This window comes from Mytilus galloprovincialis, chromosome 1 (genome assembly GCF_965363235.1).
Source record: "Mytilus galloprovincialis chromosome 1, xbMytGall1.hap1.1, whole genome shotgun sequence".
Taxonomy (NCBI): domain Eukaryota; kingdom Metazoa; phylum Mollusca; class Bivalvia; order Mytilida; family Mytilidae; genus Mytilus; species Mytilus galloprovincialis.
In genome coordinates, this window is record NC_134838.1 from 115,413,498 (window position 1) to 115,439,415 (window position 25,918).

At 32.7% G+C, this 25,918-nt stretch overlaps 1 protein-coding gene across 2 annotated transcripts in view; it reads right to left on the reverse strand.

The window, feature by feature from the left end:
* Positions 1-25,912, reverse strand: part of LOC143052752 (nucleoprotein TPR-like) — an 87,733-nt gene extending 61,821 nt beyond the window's left edge. For both annotated transcript variants that reach the window (XM_076225869.1, XM_076225862.1), the window contains exons 1-15: positions 25,732-25,912; positions 18,532-18,636; positions 16,237-16,310; positions 15,763-15,859; positions 13,998-14,101; positions 13,577-13,690; positions 12,961-13,185; positions 12,674-12,761; positions 12,209-12,277; positions 8,522-8,593; positions 5,421-5,506; positions 4,635-4,727; positions 1,599-1,703; positions 1,203-1,310; positions 468-598 (exon numbers count right to left, since the gene is read on the reverse strand). In XM_076225869.1, the coding sequence (XP_076081984.1) occupies positions 468-598; positions 1,203-1,310; positions 1,599-1,703; positions 4,635-4,727; positions 5,421-5,506; positions 8,522-8,593; positions 12,209-12,277; positions 12,674-12,761; positions 12,961-13,185; positions 13,577-13,690; positions 13,998-14,101; positions 15,763-15,859; positions 16,237-16,310; positions 18,532-18,636; positions 25,732-25,888 (1,628 nt within the window). In that variant the 5' untranslated portion in view covers positions 25,889-25,912. The remainder of the gene's footprint in view (positions 1-467; positions 599-1,202; positions 1,311-1,598; positions 1,704-4,634; positions 4,728-5,420; positions 5,507-8,521; positions 8,594-12,208; positions 12,278-12,673; positions 12,762-12,960; positions 13,186-13,576; positions 13,691-13,997; positions 14,102-15,762; positions 15,860-16,236; positions 16,311-18,531; positions 18,637-25,731) is intronic.
* Between the last annotated feature and the right edge of the window lie 6 nt (positions 25,913-25,918).

A 25,918-nucleotide genomic window follows, 5' to 3' on the forward strand; every position in this document is an offset into this window, starting at 1 on the left:
TTGACCTAGGAAATTGTACATACATCATGACACGCCCTCTGGTGGTGGTTTATGAACATGTAAAGTATAAAGTATGAAATCAAAATGGTTCTCTAGATATGGAGCGGACACAAAAGTTAAAGTGTTACGGACGGACGGACGGACAGACTGATCACTATAGGGCGACCCGCCTTAAGGCGGGGCCCTAATTAATGTGTTGTTCTGTCAGTTGTTAAATATTTTTCTATATTTGAAATCTTCAATTAGTTATTCTATGATCAATGGTCTACATGTGAATAATTTGGATGATACAACATGGATGAACTGACAAATTCTTTTTACTGATGTAATATAACAAGATGTGATATTTAATCTAGTATCTAGTTTCAAATGATATAGCATGTTGAACTGACATGTTCTACTATTGATCCAAATGTAACTAGGTAGATACTATTGTCTCTGATGAAATGACAATTTCTCTTACTCACCTAAAAGTGACAAGTTTAGATGATATTGCTTCACATGAACTACTGATTTCTGATGATGATACATTGTCATCATCTGACCTTACAATTCTTCCAGTTTTGACTTCCTCTATCTCTTTCACTAAGAACTGAACCTAGGTGTAAATAAATGATATTGTCATTGTATCATAAACAGACAAAATAAACTGTAAAATTTTACTAAAACTAACAAAACTAGACATCATTGAGATGCGAGTCATCTTTGTGAGCCCTGCTGTGAATAACGTGTGGTAAAGAATTTGTAACTTTACCAGAGGACATAAAATCATAACGGTTCTGGAGAAATAAAGCAGACACTATTGATACTATAAGACATGGGGTTGTCAACTGAACAAGTTTTTGACCTTGACCTTTGACCTTAGAAGTTATTCATAAATTCTGACACACCCTCTGGTGTTGGTTAATATACATGTCAAGTATAAACTTTGAAATCATAATGGTTCTCTAGATATAGAGCTGACACAATTTGTTACCAACAGACGGACAGAAAGATTACTTTAGGGTGTTCGTGATTTGGCAGGGCCGTGATAATGTATAAATGTTTAATAATTCACTAACTCAACAACCACAACTGATTAAGGAGTAAGAATTTATTACAAACAATCATTTTGATGTATAATAAGTATGACAGAATCCTTCATAAGACTGAAAACAATGTTTTTATAAACAGCCTTCAAAGATTTATGGTACACAGCCTACCTGATGTGACAGATCTAACATTTGTTGTTGATATTTGTGATTTTCTCTCTGCATGTGATTAAATTTCCTGATACTCTCATCTGCCTCTGATCTCAAATTCTGATTTTCCTGCAGAAAAACATAAGAATAATGTAATATTTTTTTTTTTTAATTTAAAACAAAATGTTGAATTCAATCTCTTTAATTAACCTATTTGGAATAAAATGCATGTCTCCCTTTAATCAAGCCTACAGAAAAATAACTTATGTAAGCACTTCTTTACACTTAAACAATCAAGATCTAATGCTGAGAATGGCTACTGTTGATATGTATAAATGAACCTGACCAATGAGTATTTACCATTTTGAACTATATAAATGTTAAAATGGTCAATACAATGTACAATATTGTACATACCAATAATGAACTATCTAACTGTTTGGTCAACTGATCAATATTTTGTAAAGCCTGAACATAATCCTCTTTCTGCTTCTTTAGGACTGGTGCCTTTTCTTCTATTTCCTGTACAAAGGATAAACATCAAATTCAAAATTTATAACTACGCAGACACTATTGTTTTACATGGTATCCCTAAGAACTAGTGAACTTAATAAAAATGATTGAATCCTTAATAAAACAAGTCAACTTTGTACTAAATCAAGGTATGTCAACTGAGAGAGAGATAACCATACTTGTCATTCTTGTAAAAATATTATAACTGTGAATATTGATCCTCAAAGACAGAAACAGCACATTTATTTGACATTATGTTTCATGTTTTGGTATTTACTTAGTGTTGGATCTTACTCCTTGTTCAAGTGGTCTTTCAAAATCACCTGTGTAATATCTGTGATTATTCCGGGAACGTCACGCACAAACCTTCGGGACAATTACTTGTTACGTAACGTCGCTACAGCGATACCAATTGTATATTTGTCAGCCATTATTAAATTACTATCTGAACCATCAAGTCTTGCTCAGATCTTTCAATGGCGACGAGGATTAAAAACGAAGAAAAAAGCAGTGTTTAGCAGCGTAAATAAAGAGAAAATTTACCGGAACACAGAATTGAAAGAAGATAGTGCTAAAACAAGGAATTAAAAGAAGATACTGATAAAATAGAGATTATGGACCGAGGAGAGCCCCAGCAGATAACAGTAATTACGGAAACTAGAAATTTACGATCACAACCGTTTATACAGTCGTATGATCAGATATCTACAGGAAAACATTGGGAAGAATGGATGGAAAGTATAGAGAGGGAATTTAGATATTTCAGAATAACAGAACCTGCAGATAAAAAGGATGCATTAATCATTTATGGAGGAAAAGATATATCAAGATTGGAAAGAAGCCTAAGAGATGAAGAAGGAGAAGATGAGTATAAAGTCTTAAAGAACAAATTGAATAAATATTACTTGCCAAAGAAGAACAAACATCATGCCAGGTATTTATTTTTAAAAATGAAGCCATTTAGAGATGAATACACAGTAACATATGTAATGAGACTGAGAGAAAAGGCACATGCGTGTGAGTTTGAAGCTACATGCGACGAAAGAATATTGGAACACTGTATTCAAACCATAACCAATCAGGATTTGATAAAGAGGGCTATAAGCAAAGGATGGAATTTAGATAAATTTGTAGAAGAAGCAGGACAGATGGAAGACACATGTTTACAGATGAAGGATATGAAAGGAGATCACAGAGACATAAGTACAAGTTCCATCAATAAAATACAAAGCAACAGGTCAAGCTATAATAGGTCACAGGATTATATAACCAAGTCTAATTGTGGTTATTGTGGATTTGAACATTGTGAGGGAAACAAATGTCCTGCATATGGTAAACAATGTAGAAACTGTGAGAAATATAATCATTTTGCATCAGTATGCGGAACGGAAATGAAAAAACAACAGTACAGAGCTGGCAATTTTAGACGAGAAGGAAGAAGTGTAAAGAAAACAACGGAGGACACGATTGATACAGATTCGAATACAGATATATCAGATTATGATGAAGATGAAGATTATTTTGGAGGAACGACCAAACATATAATGAAAATACGAAAGGTAAAGACCATACAAGACAGTAGAGACATGGACAAAACAGTGACAATAAGAATAGACGACGTAGATGTGAAGGTGGAACCTGATAGTGGCGCTGATGTAAACGTAATGGATGAAAATCAATTTGTAAAATTTCAGAGCAAAACATACGGCAATCCAGTATTAGAAAAGAGTAAAATCAAGTTGAGCACACTGCAAAATTCATTGCCAATCAAGGGAGAATTTAAAACTATCATAAGAAACAAAACATGTGGCACAGAGACAAAATTCATTGTGGTAAAAGGAAAAATCAATTCTCCACCCTTACTAAGCAAATCCACTCTGATTGAGCTAGGGATGATACAGATAAGAACTGATGGTTCTTTTGTAAAGAAGAACCAATTGAGAATACAGGACAGTGGACCAATTTTCAACTCTGAGAAACATTACGAAATCACACCAGGATGCCAAATAGCCAATAAAGAAGTTAACCTATTAAGAAAACCCATCAACAAAACACAGCAAATAACAGAGTTAAAAAAGAAAAATACAAAAACATCTAAGGAGCAGGAGATTCGTAGAAGTTATCACTCAAACTTATTTCAGGAGATAAATAAAAGAGACAGACAACCCAAGGAGAAAATCAAAGGGTATGTTGAAAATAGAAACAAGATGAAGAAAATGGGCCCCCCGCAAGACATGCGCGGGAGGGGGCATTGGAAATACAAAATTATGGGCCCCCCGCAAGACAGGCGCGGGAGGGGGCGGATAAAGAGAACTTTGGAAAAGTCAGTAAACCAGGACTGAAACATAAAGCAGAAGAACCAGGAGACCGATACAATTTAGTGAACATTAAAGAGACTATAATTTATACAAATTGAGAAAGTGAACATCTATATTTTATTATTACAAAAACATTAGTGAACAATACAGAGACTGTGATAATTTAATTAATGTAAACAAACTTTATTTTACACATTTTAATTTACATTTATAAAGTCATTTTCTAATTCAAAGTTAAGGAGGAATGTAATATCTGTGATTATTCCGGGAACGTCACGCACAAACCTTCGGGACAATTACTTGTTACGTAACGTCGCTACAGCGATACCAATTGTATATTTGTCAGCCATTATTAAATTACTATCTGAACCATCAAGTCTTGCTCAGATCTTTCAACCTGTATGTAACCTTTTCATACTATCTGTACAATGTGAGTTTATGCTTTATTTTGAAAGCCATGTGGATATCTTCAACTGTATTTTAACACTTTATTCTTGTTCAATGAGCATCTGTCATTTAATAATTACTATAACACTAGAACTAGACTAAAGAATAGGGTGGAAACAAATTCTTACTAAAAAAAACCACTTGTATTTTAAAAATCTTTAAAAGAATAACTCACATGAAGTATATCATCCAAGTATTGCTGCAGTCTTTTGTTTTCTTCTTTCTCTAACATAAGTTCGTCAGATACATTCACAAATGCATTGTATATCTGTAATATAAAATCAAAGTCAAGATTGATGAAGCCTGTTATTTCTGTTAAAACATGTACCACCTGTGATTGTATTAATACCTCAATGATGTTTATCCTGTATCTACTTTTGTTTGTGCAAGTGTGATATACCTTTATCCACATTCAGGCCTATTTTATTCATAAAACTTGAAATGTGTGATCAGTGATTAGTATCTTTTGGTTTTTTTTTCAAGTCAACATCATTCGAAGGCAAGTACCAAAAACCTTAACTAAAAGTAATTTGGCTTGTTTATTTTTCATAAAATAATGACAACATATTTACTTTGACCCTTTGACAAAAATATGAAAAATTCAAACAACTTGAACCACACACTTAATCGAAAAAACTTGCATTGGATATATAGCAGTTTGACTAACACTAATTGGGATAATTGAGAAGCTTCATATATCTCTAACAATGTGATAAGCTAATTTTTACAGAGTTATCTCTCTGTAAAGTTATGTAACACGTTAAGTCTGATAAACAGAGTCGTCTAATAAAACTAATGTATTATCAAGAAATCTTTCACTTATACAGATCCCACTTGTGATTATATTCATCCTACCCTGTAATGAGGCCACTACATGTTTATCTTAGGAGTAAAGTACCAGCTTTCTGTATATTGTAATGAGATCAGCTAATAGCTGCTATGTGCACATCTTATATCTTACCTGTGTTAATGTCATGCCAGATTTTAAATATTTACTAGTGGCAGCCGCTGATGGAAACATGGAGTCCACTTGTTGGTCTGTGGCATCTAGTAAAATAATAATATGGTTCAATAACTGCATAGAAATAATCAAACAGCAGATTGCTCTGAGGGATACGATTGCCAATGTTTTCATTGATACATGTATTAGTATTATTTTTAAAAATAATTCAACTGCACATGTAAAATGCCCTTAATATGTAATTTACGTAATCTGTGTTATTCAACTTTAAAAATAGCCAATCCTCGATACAAGTGTATGAAAAATGTACTTATTGTGTTTTATTTTTGTACTATCAATTCCAAGTTTACTTTCCACAGAAGGTATTTTACTTCGTACCTTTTCACCTATTTTCCTACGTGAATTCTAGGTGGAACCCCATTCCTAACTCTTTAAATATTTAACTTTCTTTGGGTCAGTGGGCATGACTCCTTTCCGTACACATTCCTCTGTTTAAATTGCGATCGGTTTTAATATAAAAAGACGTCTATCGACAGAACGAGTTAATTTTTCTCGACGTAATGTCGTTTGACAGAAGTTACTTACAGAAGGGAGACAACGCGAAGCAATATGATTTAAAATTATGCAACAACAATAACCCTCAATAGCTGACAGACATAGAAAGGATTTCGTGAGTTTCAAATTAATCAATGGAATGGGAAATCCAGAGCAATCATTCAATCTGATACCCCTTCAAGTCAAGAAAACTATAAGCATGCGCATAATTACCTAAACAAACCTTAGACTCGTGATTTGTAGCAAGGACGATATTAAATGTTAATTTAACGACCTCCATCTCTTTATGGAAGTACAATATCAAATATCAGTTTCATAATGGTGACATATAAGAAAAGTCCACTTCAGTTCTTATATGACAGAAATAGATTTATCAATCGGAATTCAGATAACTCTTGCATGTTATCAAAACTGGGGAATTCCCTCTGACGTGTTACCAAATACACTAAATATAAATACTGCTTAATTCTGATTTTCCGTGTTGTTAAAAACACACATACAAGTCAAGGGAAATATCGACACATGAAGATTATGAGAAGAACATTATAGGACAGTTGTTTAAATTCAATCCTTTTGTTTTTTATACCATTTAAAGCAAGAATTCCTCAAGATTCTGAGATGTTCCTTGATGTTTAGAATAAAACGATTGACGTGAGGGCATGGCCCTGAGTCAATGTTATAAGTGGGTCTCATTGATGTCTAAGCGAGACGCAGGATTGCCGATTTTTTGTAAGCGTGACACGTGAAAGTTAAATTAATGTGTCATGAAAACGGGAAATGAGGTCTTGCGGGACCTGGGAAATGACAAAAAAAGTGAGAATTGCTTACGTACATAGTGTAAGCGGGATCTGGGATCAGAACCCCTCAATGAGACCCCCTTATAAGTCTACAGATTGCTTTAAAGCAATCATATCCCAATAAAAGCCCAAGTTGATCTTTGAAATTTTTAAAACTTAGTATCATAACTGGAGCATTGCAGTGAAAAGATTGGAAAAGAAAAATAACAGGTATATCATAGTATCACCATCCTCATAGTTTTTAAATATTTTTTTCATTACATAACAAGAATGTGTCCACAGTACACGGATGCCCCACTCACACTATCATTTTCTATGTTTAAAGGACTGTGAAATTGGAATAAATTCTCTAATTTGGCATTAAAATTAGAATGATCTTATCAAAGGGAACATGTATACTAAGTTTCAAGTTGATTGGACTTCTACTTCATCAAAAACTACCTTGACCAAAAACTTTAACCTGAAATTTGCACTATCATTTTCTATGTTCAGTGAACCGTAAAATTGGGGTCAAAACTCTAATTTGGCATTTAAATTAGAAAGATCATATCATAGGGCACATGTATACTAAGTTTCAAGTTGATTGGACTTCAACTTCATCAAAAACTACCTTGACCAAAAACTTTAACCTGAAGCCAAAAACTTTAACCTGAAATTTGCACTATCATTTTCTATGTTCAGTGAACCGTAAAATTGGGGTCAAAACTCTAATTTGGCATTTAAATTAGAAAGATCATATCATAGGGCACATGTATACTAAGTTTCAAGTTGATTGGACTTCAACTTCATCAAAAACTACCTTGACCAAAAACTTTAACCTGAAGCCAAAAACTTTAACCTGAAATTTGCACTATCATTTTCTATGTTCAGTGAACCGTAAAATTGGGGTCAAAACTCTAATTTGGCATTTAAATTAGAAAGATCATATCATAGGGCACATGTATACTAAGTTTCAAGTTGATTGGACTTCAACTTCATCAAAAACTACCTTGACCAAAAACTTTAACCTGAAATTTGCACTATCATTTTCTATGTTCAGTGAACCGTAAAATTGGGGTCAAAACTCTAATTTGGCATTTAAATTAGAAAGATCATATCATAGGGCACATGTATACTAAGTTTCAAGTTGATTGGACTTCAACTTCATCAAAAACTACCTTGACCAAAAACTTTAACCTGAAGCCAAAAACTTTAACCTGAAATTTGCACTATCATTTTCTATGTTCAGTGAACCGTAAAATTGGGGTCAAAACTCTAATTTGGCATTTAAATTAGAAAGATCATATCATAGGGCACATGTATACTAAGTTTCAAGTTGATTGGACTTCAACTTCATCAAAAACTACCTTGACCAAAAACTTTAACCTGAAGCCAAAAACTTTAACCTGAAATTTGCACTATCATTTTCTATCAGTGAACCGTAAAATTGGGGTCAAAACTCTAATTTGGCATTAAAATTAGAAAGATCATATCATAGGGAACATGTGTACCAAGTTTGAAGTCGATTGGACTTCAACTTCATCAAAAACTACCTCGACCAAAAACTTTAACCTGAAGTGGGACAGACGGACGAACGGACGAACGAACGGACGGACGAACGGACGCACAGACCAGAAAACATAATGCCCCTCTACTATCGTAGGTGGGGCATAAAAATATGTTTTTACATCATTCTAAGCAATATATACATCAAAACCATCATGATAAAGCAAACAAATACAAAACTGATTGTTCCACTGTAACACTTACTTTTCTTCCTTGCTGCATCAATAAGGTCATTAGCATTCACCAATTCTTGCTTTAACAGCCTGATTCCACTCTCTACATGGTAAATAAATAGGACAATACATATAAGAAAATGTGGTATGATTGATAATAAGACAACTCTTTTCAAGAGAGCAAATGACACAGAAATTAACAACTATGGGTCACTAAACAGCCTTGAACAATGAGTGATTCTTATAAAAAAGACTAAAAATTGGTTGGACACATTAATGTTTTCTAACTTTCTGTTGACGTAAGGATGACAGTCACGCTAATCTGCTTTAGTAGACAATATAATATCTTTTATTTATCATTATATATTTTTTAAAATTAATAGTCATTCATATTTATCACAAGAATGTGTCCACAGTACACGGATGCCCCACTCACACTATCATTTTCTATGTTTAAAGGACTGTGAAATTGGAATAAATTCTCTAATTTGGCATTAAAATTAGAATGATCTTATCAAAGGGAACATGTATACTAAGTTTCAAATTGATTGGACTTCTACTTCATCAAAAACTACCTTGACCAAAAACTTTAACCTGAAATTTGCACTATCATTTTCTATGTTCAGTGAACCGTAAAATTGGGGTCAAAACTCTAATTTGGCATTTAAATTAGAAAGATCATATCATAGGGCACATGTATACTAAGTTTCAAGTTGATTGGACTTCAACTTCATCAAAAACTACCTTGACCAAAAACTTTAACCTGAAATTTGCACTATCATTTTCTATGTTCAGTGAACCGTAAAATTGGGGTCAAAACTCTAATTTGGCATTTAAATTAGAAAGATCATATCATAGGGCACATGTATACTAAGTTTCAAGTTGATTGGACTTCAACTTCATCAAAAACTACCTTGACCAAAAACTTTAACCTGAAATTTGCACTATCATTTTCTATGTTCAGTGAACCGTAAAATTGGGGTCAAAACTCTAATTTGGCATTTAAATTAGAAAGATCATATCATAGGGCACATGTATACTAAGTTTCAAGTTGATTGGACTTCAACTTCATCAAAAACTACCTTGACCAAAAACTTTAACCTGAAGCCAAAAACTTTAACCTGAAATTTGCACTATCATTTTCTATGTTCAGTGAACCGTAAAATTGGGGTCAAAACTCTAATTTGGCATTTAAATTAGAAAGATCATATCATAGGGCACATGTATACTAAGTTTCAAGTTGATTGGACTTCAACTTCATCAAAAACTACCTTGACCAAAAACTTTAACCTGAAATTTGCACTATCATTTTCTATGTTCAGTGAACCGTAAAATTGGGGTCAAAACTCTAATTTGGCATTTAAATTAGAAAGATCATATCATAGGGCACATGTATACTAAGTTTCAAGTTGATTGGACTTCAACTTCATCAAAAACTACCTTGACCAAAAACTTTAACCTGAAGCCAAAAACTTTAACCTGAAATTTGCACTATCATTTTCTATGTTCAGTGAACCGTAAAATTGGGGTCAAAACTCTAATTTGGCATTTAAATTAGAAAGATCATATCATAGGGCACATGTATACTAAGTTTCAAGTTGATTGGACTTCAACTTCATCAAAAACTACCTTGACCAAAAACTTTAACCTGAAGCCAAAAACTTTAACCTGAAATTTGCACTATCATTTTCTATGTTCAGTGAACCGTAAAATTGGGGTCAAAACTCTAATTTGGCATTTAAATTAGAAAGATCATATCATAGGGCACATGTATACTAAGTTTCAAGTTGATTGGACTTCAACTTCATCAAAAACTACCTTGACCAAAAACTTTAACCTGAAATTTGCACTATCATTTTCTATGTTCAGTGAACCGTAAAATTGGGGTCAAAACTCTAATTTGGCATTTAAATTAGAAAGATCATATCATAGGGCACATGTATACTAAGTTTCAAGTTGATTGGACTTCAACTTCATCAAAAACTACCTTGACCAAAAACTTTAACCTGAAGCCAAAAACTTTAACCTGAAATTTGCACTATCATTTTCTATGTTCAGTGAACCGTAAAATTGGGGTCAAAACTCTAATTTGGCATTTAAATTAGAAAGATCATATCATAGGGCACATGTATACTAAGTTTCAAGTTGATTGGACTTCAACTTCATCAAAAACTACCTTGACCAAAAACTTTAACCTGAAATTTGCACTATCATTTTCTATGTTCAGTGAACCGTAAAATTGGGGTCAAAACTCTAATTTGGCATTTAAATTAGAAAGATCATATCATAGGGCACATGTATACTAAGTTTCAAGTTGATTGGACTTCAACTTCATCAAAAACTACCTTGACCAAAAACTTTAACCTGAAATTTGCACTATCATTTTCTATGTTCAGTGAACCGTAAAATTGGGGTCAAAACTCTAATTTGGCATTTAAATTAGAAAGATCATATCATAGGGCACATGTATACTAAGTTTCAAGTTGATTGGACTTCAACTTCATCAAAAACTACCTTGACCAAAAACTTTAACCTGAAATTTGCACTATCATTTTCTATGTTCAGTGAACCGTAAAATTGGGGTCAAAACTCTAATTTGGCATTTAAATTAGAAAGATCATATCATAGGGCACATGTATACTAAGTTTCAAGTTGATTGGACTTCAACTTCATCAAAAACTACCTTGACCAAAAACTTTAACCTGAAGCCAAAAACTTTAACCTGAAATTTGCACTATCATTTTCTATGTTCAGTGAACCGTAAAATTGGGGTCAAAACTCTAATTTGGCATTTAAATTAGAAAGATCATATCATAGGGCACATGTATACTAAGTTTCAAGTTGATTGGACTTCAACTTCATCAAAAACTACCTTGACCAAAAACTTTAACCTGAAGCCAAAAACTTTAACCTGAAATTTGCACTATCATTTTCTATGTTCAGTGAACAGTAAAATTGGGGTCAAAACTCTAATTGTGCATTTAAATTAGAAAGATCCTATCATAGGGCACATGTATACTAAGTTTCAAGTTGATTGGACTTCAACTTCATCAAAAACTACCTTGACCAAAAACTTTAACCTGAAGCGGGACAGACGGACGAACGGACGAACGAACGGACGAACGAACGGACGAACGAACAGACGAACGGACGCACAGACCAGAAAACATAATGCCCCTCTACTATCGTAGGTGGGGCATAAAAACTGATTTCAGCAACACTTGCCTAGTGAATCATCATATCATTAGCTCAATTCTATATCTACATGAACATTGTACGTCAGAACTTTAACAGTGTGTTTTAAATTGTTATCAATCTATGTAATTCAATGTTTAAATCTTTTAGATGTAGTAATTTTAAAGGTGCATGTCCTTAGTGGAGCCATGCTTGTAAAATAACAAAATCTCCTTATATAAGATTGTAGAAATTATACATATTTTTATACATAAAGAAATTCATTCTAAAAATACAATCTCAGTAAATGTAAGATTTAAAAAAAGTTAAACATAAAGGTATACTTAGATAAAGATAGGAATCAAATTCTAATCTGATATTATTCTTGTATGATTAAATTTGAAACGAGTTTCCAGTGGTCAGTTGAGATAAAGAAAAAAATCTACAAACCTATAAATAATTTTGAAAAATTAGACCATTCCTACCAGCATGAAAATTTGGTAGTGTCCTTCCTTTTCTTCTTTTTAGATTAAGCTATATTTACCTCGATCCTCAATTTCTTTATTCAGTTTTTCAATCTCATTATCTTTTTCCTTTTCCATATTAGTATGATCTGAAAAAAAAACAGAATAAAACATATAAAATTTAGTATAGTTAATCAAACATAAGAAACATCAGACTCATATGACTCATTGATAAACACCATCACATTGCGCACAATTGGACAAGGAATTAAATTTAGAACAATGTAAATAACTTCAGAAGACATAAATGATTCCTTTGATAAGTACAAAATAGCTTTACATTACTTTTTTTTTATCATATTATTTTTCCATACACCATTGATTGCTCTGATAATTTAAATACAAAAGTTAGTGTAGCATTGTTTATTGTCAATTATACATGCAAAATGTATCATTGGAAGAGGTTTTAAAGAGTTATCAAAATCAAGATCTAGAGTTGAAGAGTTATAAACAGATCATGGAGAACATAAAGAATGCTAGCGTACCATTTGCAGAATCTCTCAGTAATTTCTGTAGTTCATCAACAGCTCTACTTAATTCCTTTATTTTTTCTTCAGCTTCTTCTGCCGAGGTCTGAAAAAGAGAAAACGTTCAATGTAAATAATTTTTTTAGTCTAGTTATATGACTACATGTACACATATCAAAATCCTAGTATTAATTTTTGTTATTTCTTTAGGTGGCACAAAAGTTATCAGAATGATAAAAAAAACTTCATTATCCTTTAATATTACAGAATTTATTTTTGTCACAAGGTAATTTTATCAAAATTACCCTGTAAAGTTCTGACAGTTTTGACTTGGCCTCCAGCTCCTGTCTAAACTGTTCCTCACTTTGTATCTGTGAATCACACACGTCTTTAGACTTCTGAATGAGTTTATCTATCCTCTGAGCCTGATCACTGTTGGTCTTCCTTAGAGTTTCCATAGAGCCTGTTAACTGTCTTAATTCTTCTGTCTTCTCCTCTAATTGTGTCTGTATATCTATCAATTTACTTGACTGAAATAAAGGACATTTAGTTAAATTAAATTATTGGTAATATTTTCTATGAAAATAAAACATATGCTTAACTCTTGAATAAGTGTTTAATTGTCAGAGGTGAATATACAATAATAGCAGAGATCAAAGATCCTTGACCAATATATCAAATCCAAAAATTCATTCAAATATATAGTGCCCAGTGGTTCAAACTTGAAGATAATATAAATCCTTAAAGGAGTCTATGTTTCTTATGACTCTGAGATATACAAGTCTATATGTTGAAAATCTTCACTGTTGTTAAACTAAATTCAATTTAAAAAACTTCTACATGTACTTAACTGCTGATGAATTACAGGCCAAACACAAGCGTTACAATCCAAGCAGAAAAGTATGCCACATATTTCAATACCTGCTCTTTCCTGTTATTCATTAATTCCTTTGTTTTTTCACCAAGTTCCTTATTTAACCAATCAATCTGTCCTTTCATCTGTTCATTTTCCTGTTGTAACCTTTTTGATTGAAACTAGCAAAATAATAAAAAAGAAAACATTTTATAAAATACATTGCGCCACAATGCTTTAAACTGCATGTCCTAAATATCATTTAAAACAATTTTGGGGGAAACTCTAAGATGAACATATTTTGTAAAGGATAATTCAACATAGACATTTTACTTCAACTTATAATTATTAGTATGAGCTGACATGTACATGTAGCTCAATTCAAAAACCCATGTTATATAAATTTTCCTATCAATACATAATCAAATCTAGATGCATGCATTTTTTTTTTTAGAGTCATAAAAATATCAAATTATCCTCTATGTTTACCTCTATGGTAACCATACTACTCTGTATGTCTGATAACTTGGCTTGTGCTTCAAATTTGGCTGTGTTAGCCTTCGACAACTTCTCTGTGAAATCCTTCCACTCATCTACAAAAAAATAATAATATCAACTGTTCATATTATACAATACCATTATAATAGATATATAAACATTGCTTTATTTCTAATTTGTGCTAGATCATTTTTCTTTGTAGACGACTGTGGATTATACGAATACTAATTTGATATGGTAAGCTGTTCCAATTGACACAACATTAAATGTATCCAATAGTGGAACATCAATAAGACAATAAGACATAACCAGATGCTACGCAGGGCACAGCTTTATACGACCGCAGAGGTTGAACCCTGAATGGTTGGGGCAAGTATGGACACAACATTCAAGCTGGATTCAGCTCTAAATTTGGATTGTGATTAAATAGTTGACACACCATAGGTTTCTGACACAGAATGAAAGTGGTCTAATAAACTTAAAATTTGTTTTTGCCTTTGAGCAATTCACTATGCTGTTGAATTTTAACCCTCTCAAAAAAATGTTTGAAGAAATTTTCGATTTATTTATGAAATCTGAAATGAGTAAAAATTGAACCCCCCCCCCCCCCATCAATTTTTTTTTCACATCCCCCTTTCCCTTAATCCACATACACAATTAGATTTGGCATATCAAAGAACCCCAATTATTCAATTTTTGATGAAATAATTTTGGACACAAATTTGGACCAAGTTGAAAACTGGGCCAATAATAAAAAAAACTAAGTACATTTTTAGATTCAGCATATCAAAGAACCCCAAGGATTCAATTTTTGTTAAAATCAAACTAAGTTTAATTTTGGACCCTTTGGACCTTAATGTAGACCAATTTGAAAACGGGACCAAAAATTAAGAATCTACATACACAGTTAGATTCAGCATATCAAAGAACCCCAATTATTCAATTTTTGATGAAATCAAACAAAGTTTAATTTTGGACCCTTTGGGCCCCTTATTCCTAAACTGTTGGGACCAAAACTCCCAAAATCAATCCCAACCTTCCTTTTAAGGTCATAAACCTTGTGTTTAAATTTCATAGATTTCTATTTACTTACACTAAAGTTATAGTGCGAAGACCAAGAAAAATGCTTATTTGGGCCCCTTTTTGGCCCCTAATTCCTAAACCGTTGGGATCTCAACTCCCTAAATCAATCCCAACCTTCCTTTTGTGTTCATAAACCTTGTGTTTAAATTCCATTTATTTCTATTTACTTATACTAAAGTTATTGTGCAAAAACCAAGAATAATGCTAATATTTGGACCCTTTTTTGGCCCCCAATTCCTAAACAGTTAGAACCAAAACTCCCAAAATCTATCCCAACCTTCCTTTTGTTGTCATAAACCTTGTGTCACAATTTCATAGATTTCTATTTACTTAAACTAAAGTTATAGTGTGAAAACCAAGAAAATGCTTATTTGGGCCCTTTTTGGCCCCTAATTCCTAAACTGTTGAGACCAAAACTTCCAAAATCAATCCCAACCTTCCTTTTGTGGTCATAAACCTTGTGTTTAAATTTCATAGATTTCTATTTACTTAAACTAAAGTTATAGTGCGAAAACCAAAAGTATTCAGACGACAACAACGACGACGCTAATGCCAACGTGATACCAATATACGACCAAAAAATTTTCAATTTTTGCGGTCGTATAAAAAGTATTAACTTATTATCATGAAATAGTGTATATATAGCTTTTTTAATAAATGTAAATTGATATACCATTTAATCGGTCTAACTCTTTATTCTTTTTCTCTAATAACACAGTAAGATCTCTTTTCTCTGCTTCAAGCTGTTCATTGGATCTTGTAAGTTGCAACTGATTAAAATAGAAACATATGCATAACACATGACAAATTTCTTTTTTTCTTTATGTCAGAAAATATTGTTGATTATATGCTATCAGCTTTTCAAAGAAAGCTTATGAATTAAAAAATGCCTCGAATAATATACACAAAAGTACTTGTGGTAATTCTGATCATATCATGAATATTGTAAGCATGGAATGCTATTTTGAGAAATCTTTTCTAAAAACCTTTTTTTTTTAATTTTAATTTGAAGGAAAACATCAACATGATCAAAGAATCTAAAAAAAAATTATAAAATCAATTGATATTTTTAAAATCAATTGAAAACAAAACCATAATATAGATCTGGATCTCAAATATCTGAGTTTTTGGCCATTGGCGTATTTACCTGTGATGTGAGGCTTCCTTCTTGTGTATCTCCAAGCTCTGTGAATTTCTCAGATACTTCTTTATATTTTTGCTCTGCGTAAAGAATTGACATGTACATACATTTTTTTAGTTGGTTTCTTTGTAAAACATCATATGGTGTATTTACTATGTACAACAATTCATATCATCATGTTCAATTCAATTTCATGATAATGTATTAAACAATGTAGAATATACATGTATACACAAAATATAAAAAAACAAGAATGTGTCCAAAGTACACGGATGCCCCACTCAATCATTTTCCATGTTCCATGGACCGTGAAATAGGGTAAAAATCTAATTTGGCATTAAAATTAGAAAGATCATATCATAGGGCACATGTATACTAAGTTTCAAGTTGATTGGACTTCCAACTTCATCAAAAACTACCTTGACCAAAAACTTTAACCTGAAGCCAAAAACTTTAACCTGAAATTTGCACTATCATTTTCTATGTTCAGTGAACCGTAAAATTGGGGTCAAAACTCTAATTTGGCATTTAAATTAGAAAGATCATATCATAGGGCACATGTATACTAAGTTTCAAGTTGATTGGACTTCAACTTCATCAAAAACTACCTTGACCAAAAACTTTAACCTGAAATTTGCACTATCATTTTCTATGTTCAGTGAACCGTAAAATTGGGGTCAAAACTCTAATTTGGCATTTGAATTAGAAAGATCATATCATAGGGCACATGTATACTAAGTTTCAAGTTGATTGGACTTCAACTTCATCAAAAACTACCTTGACCAAAAACTTTAACCTGAAGCCAAAAACTTTAACCTGAAATTTGCACTATCATTTTCTATGTTCAGTGAACCGTAAAATTGGGGTCAAAACTCTAATTTGGCATTTAAATTAGAAAGATCATATCATAGGGCACATGTATACTAAGTTTCAAGTTGATTGGACTTCAACTTCATCAAAAACTACCTTGACCAAAAACTTTAACCTGAAATTTGCACTATCATTTTCTATGTTCAGTGAACCGTAAAATTGGGGTCAAAACTCTAATTTGGCATTTAAATTAGAAAGATCATATCATAGGGCACATGTATACTAAGTTTCAAGTTGATTGGACTTCAACTTCATCAAAAACTACCTTGACCAAAAACTTTAACCTGAAGCGGGACAGACGGACGAACGAACGAACGAACGAACAGACGGACGGACAAACAGACGCACAGACCAGAAAACATAATGCCCCTCTACTATCGTAGGTGGGGCATAAAAAGATGATGTGGTATGATTGCCAATGAGACAACCTCCACAAAAGACCAAATGACACAAAAGTTAACAAGTATAGGTCACCATATGGCCTTCAACAATGAGCAAAGCCCATACTGCATAGTAAGCTATAAAAGGCCCAGAAATGACAAATGTAAAACAGTTCATACAAGAAAACTAACGGCCTAATTTACAAATGACAACCACTGCAGGGCTCACACTACTTCAGAATTATAGGGAGAAGTGGTGAGATTTGAAACTGAATTACAGGCTCCTGACTTGGGACAGGCACATATTTACAAAATGTGGCATGGTTAAACATGTTAGTGGGATTCCAACCCTCCACCTAACCTGGGACAGTGGTGTAACAGTACATGAAAGCATGTTTTATCAATATTATATCATGTATATTGTTACAGTTTGTTCTTTCAGAAAGAAGTTTCTTGAATTTTACATCCAAATTGATTATTTCAGCACACAAAAAAATTGTTTCAATAAGAAATGATAACCTAGAGGTATTATAGATTTAAGACATGAGTGTATTAATATAAGTATAAGAAATGTACAAAATCAATTATTGCTTTTTATTATACATTTATATTCAGACATTCGCACATAATAGAATGTTCAAGATCCTCTATGGTGTTATAGTGGCTTGTTCTGTTGGCATAATTAGCCCTCAAATATTATTATCAACTTCAAGAATTTATAATTTACTTCATACATCACAAATTGAATACTTATAATCTTGAGTAACATTGAATGAAAATATTACTGATCTGTCTGCACACATTCTATTCAAACTAACTTGTGATGTTTAAAAGCTATCAAATTAAATGTACATGTATATATTTGACATTTTTATAGAATAAATAGTTTCTCAAAGCAATCTTTATGTTTGTAGGATATAATAGTTTCACTTTACTGTTCAGCTGCAGACCAAAACATAGTTTTTACCATAACTACATATTGAATTGATTTAACCAAAGAAAACCCTTGTGAATCCTTATGATAAAATTTTTGTTTTATTACTGTACTTACCCAGCTGTGCCAATGTGTCCTTAAGCTCTGCATTTGTAGAAGTTTCTGATTCTAGTTTATTATTACTGCTAACGAGTTGTTTTTCTACATCAAAATACTGCTGTTCTACAATGGCAAAGTATGTCAAATAAAGATAGGTACATTTCATACAATACATGAATAAACTAACACATTCATGACAAAATAAATTATACACTTTGTCAACATTTAGTTTTAATTATGCCATTTCCAAACTTTTTATTCAATATGTATATTACCAAGTATTTTTTAAAATTATACACACAATACAGTGTTCAATCTCTCATATTTTTAATTTAATTTTCTGAAAAAACCCGCAAATTTATATGTCTAGAAAGAAAACTACATGCTAGAGACTCTGAGTTTTGAAATAAATAATGAGACCAGGACTCCAATTTAACAGATTTTAGGTCCCTTAGGCTTAGTACACATAACATACACGATAACTTTTGGAGGACGCCAAACTTGTTTTGTTGTTTTAAACAATGTTTAAAAAAAAAAAAAATCACACCCAATTTTAGCTTTCTGTAATTGTCAGAGGATTAAAATAATATAATAGGATCTTTTACATGAAAAGTCTTGTAAATAAATTAGATTTCAGGTCAAAATAAGCTAATTTTGTTAAAATTCTAAACACATCTTTTGCAATCTTTAAAGAAATAATACCCTTTTTTCAATTGAATAAGTTTACTCTTTGATTTATATTTGACTGAATTGAAATTATCATCTATAGAAATATTGAGAATATCTTCTACTATGTGTTACAAAGTTATTAGAAATCTCTTATGGATTACATATTTACAAGAGGCTGTCACAACGACAGCAAACCGGATTTATTAACATTTATTTGTGTCCTGGCAATATCACAAGAACCATAACTGATGAATGCTGAAAGTGAAAATCATCAATATCAAATTTGACCTCCATTTTGTAGTCAGTATCAACATATTAAAATTTGAAAAGCTTAGATTGAATGGTTCATTAGTAAATGCAACAACGTGAATGGAAACGCCATTTTACGATCTTTCAAGAACCATAACTCCTGAACGGTAAAAGTCAAAATCGTCATTATTGAACTTGACCTCTATTTTGTCATCAGTAACAACATATAAAAATTTCAAAAGCTTTGGTTGAATGGTTTATGAGAAAATGCACGGACACGACTGGAAACACCATTTTTCAATCTTTCAAGAACCATAACTCCGGAACGGTAAAAGTCAAAATCGTCATTATTGAACTTGACCTCCATTTTGTCATCAGTAACAATATATTAAAATTTGGGAAGCTTTGGTAGAACAGTTCATGGGTAAATGCACGGACACGACTGAAAACTCCATTTTTCAATCTTTCAAGAACCATAACTCCTGAACCGTAAAAGTCAAAATCGTCATTATTGAACTTGACCTCCATTTTGTCATCGGTAACAACATATTAAAATTTGGGAAGCTTTGGTAGAACAGTTCATGCGTAAATGCACGGACACGACTGTAAACTCCATTTTTCAATCTTTCAAGAACCATAACTCCTGAACGGTAAAAGTCAAAATCGCCATTATTGAACTTGACCTTCATTTAGTTGTCAGTAACAACATATTAAAATTTTAAAAGCCTTGGTTGAACGGTTCATGAGTTAATGCATGGACAACATTTGATTGCCGCCCGCCCACCCGACAGCCCGGCCGCCCGCCGTACATCCCCAAATTAATAACCGACATTTTTGTCACAAAAATCCGGTTAAAAATTGAGAATGGAAATGGGGAATGTGTCAAAGAGACAAAAACTGGACCACAAAGCAGAAAACAGAAGGACACAAAAGGGTCTTCAACACACTGAGAAAATCCAGCATATTGCATATATATAAACTTAAAAAAATAATGTTTGTTTAGCCTTTGCCAAACAGGGCAAGTAACTTTAAGACCAAACAGCCTATTGTGTTGGCATATCATACAGTATAATAATATTATGATATAAAAGCTCTATAACGTTGTTTTACGTGTATTCAACAAGTAGCAGATTATCACGTTCTAGATGTATTTGTTGCATCTAAACAAAATACATTTTAATCTCTCATGGAAAACACAGATGTCATCTTTTTTATTCTGTTTTTAAAATATTGAAAGTTCAAAATCTAATTCAAGATAAACATTGCTCATAGATCATTTAAAACATATAGTTACAGCATGAACAGGCTGCGACTCCTTGTTTAGATTATCCTTAATTGATATAAATATTATGTTTAAATTTATCTACATGTACAATGTTTGTTGTTTTAAAATCACTAAATTATTTGAAGAAAAACTGTAATATTATACAATAAAACAAACTAAATTACGTATATTTAAATCAATTTTTAGATTTTTATGGGCATGATATTTATGTCAAAATCGATAATCAATGCAATGAAAAACGTCTCCGGATTCAATAATTTCTGGATTACATTGTGTGTGTTATTAAAATAACATATTTATAATTAGTAATCAGTTCAAGTATCCTCGATTTTATAAAACAGATGGAAGAAAAAAAATGGGAAAATAATATATTTGAGGTGTCCATGGGGGCCTGCAGAGTTTAAAAAGTGGGATGTTATAGACTCTTCCTCTCTGTTTTCTATAGATATTCAGACTCTAAATCTTCTTATTTGTTGAATTAATATTTTAAATAAAAATTTATATTTAAGTCACATTCATAACGATAAAAGAAAAAACAAGAGTGCACACGCTGAAATGTCTCGCCTTCTATACTAATCATTGATATTATGTTGATAGTCTTAAATATAAAGTTAAGCTTTATAACAACTGTCACATAAACTTAACATTAACCAAGATAACTAAACAAAGACCAATGAACCTTGAAAATGAGGTCAAGGTCAGATGAACCATGCCAGGCAGACATGTACAGCTAACAATGCTTCTATACAACATATATAGTTGACCTATTACTTATAGTTAAAGAAAAATAGACCAAAACACAAAAACTTAACACAGTGCAATGAACCGTGAAAATGAGGTCACGGTCAAATAAAACCTGTGCGACTGACATAAAGATCATAAAACATCACCAAATATAGTTGACCTATAGCATATATAGTATTAGATAAAAAGACAAAAACTCAAAAACTTAACATTGACCACTGAACCATGAAAATGAGGTCAAGGTCACATGACATCTGCCTGCTAGACATGTACACCTTACAATCATTCCATACAACAAATATAGTAGACCTATTGCATATAGTATGAGAAAAACAGACCAAAACACAAAAATTTAACTATAACCACTGAACCATGAAAATGAGGTCAAGGTCAAATGACACCTGCCAGTTGGACATGTACACCTTACAGTCCTTCCATACACCGAATATACTAGCCCTATTGCTTATAGTATCTGAGATATGGACTTGACCACCAAAACTTTACCTTGTTCACTGATCCATGAAATGAGGTCGAGGTCAAGTGAAAAATGTCTGACAGACATGAGGACCTTGCAAGGTACGTACATATGAAATATAGTTATCCTATTACTTATAATAAAAGAGAATTCAACATTACAAAAAATTTGAACTTTTTTTTCAAGTGGTCACTGAACCATGAAAATGAGGTCAAGGACATTGGACATGTGACTGACGGAAACTTTGTAACATGAGGCATCTATATACAAAGTATGAAGCATCCAGGTCTTCCACCTTCTGAAATATAAAGCTTTTAAGAAGTTAGCTAACACCACCGCCGCCGCTACCGGATCACTATCCCTATGTCGAGCTTTCTGCAACAAAAGTTGCAGGCTCGACAATAATAAACTTTTGGGGTGTTCGGTGGTGAAAAGACCTACCGATGCACCGAAATTATTCGAATTTTATTTGTCGTGTGACGGTAGTCACTTTACTGTTAGTCCTTAAATATTTCAGGGGTTTGGTTAACTTTCTTTTCTATAATTCTATCTCCGTTTTATTAACAACTGGTAGTTCCGGCCATTTTGTTTTCCCCCACCGGGCCACTTCTGGTGTCCTGGTAGCCCGGCCGGGCCTATGACGTCATTTTGGGGATAGAAATATGTAAGCTCTAGGGTTTGGGGGAGTGCACTTTTGGGATTTGAACGCTAGTAAATAGTTGACTTTTATGTTCTACATTTTATCTAAAACAATATATCTTACTAACCAGGTAAGGACTTAACCGTAAACTTGACTATCATATTTTAAGTATTTATATCTTATTGAAATGTATTGTAAATGTGAACTACAAAATACATGCTTTTGTGATTCTGAACACGTGTTCGGATAATTTATTAGCACATATTTTATATGTTTTCTTTTGTTATTAGTTAATTAAGGATGGACAGTATTCCGGTATACGCACATGAACAATTTTTTGCCATGGGTATTTACGTACTTTCGGTACTATGGGTAACCGGATGCTGTGGTTAAATCAATTAATGTGGATCGATATATAGAGAACGTTGAATTGGTCAATGTGTACCAATGTAACACGGCTTATAAATAGTCAGGGTGGCCATGTTCTATTATACGGCAATTTGTTGGCCATGGACTCTTCAGTTTTCGGCTACGTTGATAGAGACATGTACACTTGTACTAAATAAACAATGTTGCTTTAAAATTAAAATGACTGGCCAATGTGGGCCATGTCAGAATTGTCAAGAGTAATATTTAATTTGACATAATATATATATTCCTTTAGTTTATTTTTATTTTAAAGGGGGAGATGTGCTAGTTAATTGACTGAATAATTTGATCAGTAAAACCAAATGTATTTATACATTGTCACCTAAAAATTTTTGGTTCCAATTTCAGGATGGAGATTCAAATCTTTGCTGATGGTGATCTTAATGATGAGGATTTGGAAAACCGAATTGAATTTTTCTATACACCAATAACTATGCAGTGTCCTATTGATGGCTGTAACGCCGGTCGATTTGGGTCAAAAGCTAAATATCAAAGACACTGGGACGAGAAGCACTTATATTTAACAATCAGTTACAGTTGCCCAGAGAGATTGTGCAAGTCAGTATGTAGAAGGAAAGCTGATATGAAGCAGCACCTCAAAAAAGTTCATGACATTGAAAATGTACTTAAACTGGAAACGCAATTAACCACATGTAAAAAAGAGGTCAGAGAAAATAAAGGATTTGTTGATCCTGGTGTTTTTATTTTCCGTGGCCGGAACCAAATTAGCAACAACAACAACCTCTACCACACCATTGACAAATACTGTTACCACTATGGGTAACACCAACACAACATCTATCACCAGTACACCATCTATCATCAGTACACCATCTATCATCACTACACCATCTATCACCACTTCACCATCTTTCGTCGTAAATCTTCCATCAAAATTTCCAGAAACATCATTACTTCCACTACCAGACCTTCCAATATTTCCCGATAGAACCCCATTTTCCTTAACATCAAGAATTTCTCTTGCAGAGTATAGAAACAGAAGCCAGCCGGAAACAGAAAATGCCCATTCTGGGCATCCTGCAAACAACCACTCTGGTTGTACTACATCAACAATTCCAAATAATGAAAACCTGATCACAACAGAGCAAAACAACCAATCTGGTTGTAAGACCACAACCAGTGAAACTCAAACCTCAATTACAGATCTGCCTTCGTTGGTACTGCCACTAATACCAGAGACCCGCCCAGAAGTAGAATCCCTGCTAAGATGGTTGTGTAACTCAATGGATGCTATAGGACGGTTGCGTGAGTCGGCGAAACACAAGTTGGAGGATATCAAGGAAGCAGGAAGCAGACAACAAGATAGAGAAAGTAGAAGGAAACTAGAAGCAGAAAACAGAGAACTCAGGAGACAGATAGCGGAAAACAAATGGAGAATATGAACTGTTCAGAGACATTGCCAAACAATAAACGTTGAACTTTATATTTAATATTGTGATGTTACTCTATATTTATTATATTTATTGTTGCATAATTTTATTTAAATAACTTAATTTATTTCATTTGTATTTCAGGTTGAACATTGTTATATAAATATATTTAATTGTTGTTATTATTGAATATTTTATTACTTGTTGATCGATATTAAATTATATAGGCCCTAGTAGGCTGAATTTTCATTACATATTGATTGTGCTTATTATAACTTTATTTCAGATAGTCTTTGAATAATACTTACAAAACTAGTAACATTATACATATTGTTAATCACTTGTGTAAATTTAAAAAAAAATGTTTTTAACTTATATATTTTAGGTTATATTCTTGCCACTTTGGACTAATGTGTTTCGGCACATAAGGTCTTAAGAGGGAGGGAGTGTGACAGTAGTCACTTTACTGTTACTCCTTAAGTATTTCAGTGGATTGGTTAACTTTCTTTTCTATAATTCTATCTCCGTTTTATTAACAACTGGTAGTTCCGGCCATTTTGTTTTCCCCCACCGGGCCACTTCTGGTGTCCCGGTAGCCCGGCCGGGCCTATGACGTCATTATGGGGATAGAAATACGTAAGCTCTAGGGTTTGGGGAGTGCACTTTTGGGATTTGAACGCTAGTAAATAGTTGACTTTTATGTTCTACATTTTATCTAAAACAATATATCTTACTAACCAGGTAAGGACTTAACCGTAAACTTGACCATTGTATTTTAAGTATTTATATCTTATTGAAATGTATTGTAAATGTGAACTACAAAATACATGTAAAAAGCACGTAATAAAACATATATAGACTTTTTAAATAATCGTCAGTTTATTAGAGAACCTGGGAAAACATCACACTAATCTGTTACAGTCGTTTTGATCTGTTTTGCATAATGTAAATTATTGTTAGGTTCCTATTTAAAATAATGAAAATATAAGTCATGGATTTCCAATATAAAGCAATTAGAAACTGTCTGTTCTCGGTTAATACTGGGTCTTGCAGGTATGATAGCTGGTACCAACTCACTGGCCCTACCCTAACAAACTAGATTTGTTTATATTCATGATATTTATACGTACTTCAATGGTGACATGTTGGATATTAGGATTTTTTTATAATGATCAACACGCTAGAGGACAGAAGGAGTTGGGGTCTGTCATTGTGGTCATTTCAAAAGAAAGATAAAACTTAAAGATACCGATTAAACAAATGATCTGCGACAAAATATATAAGAAATCATTCCGAGTCTCTAAAATTTTATATGTAGAACATCTTATTTATGTACCAGAGTTTACTCTAAGTCTCTCATATTTTACTTTCAGGTCATCATTTTCATCATGATATTTGCTGATCACTTCTTCTAACTTTGTTTTAATCGACAAGGGGATAGATTCTTGTTCAGAAACGTCAAGAAAATTTAAAACGGCTTTATCCCCCGCCATGCTTTTTCGTAACGGAAAAAAGAGTTGTAC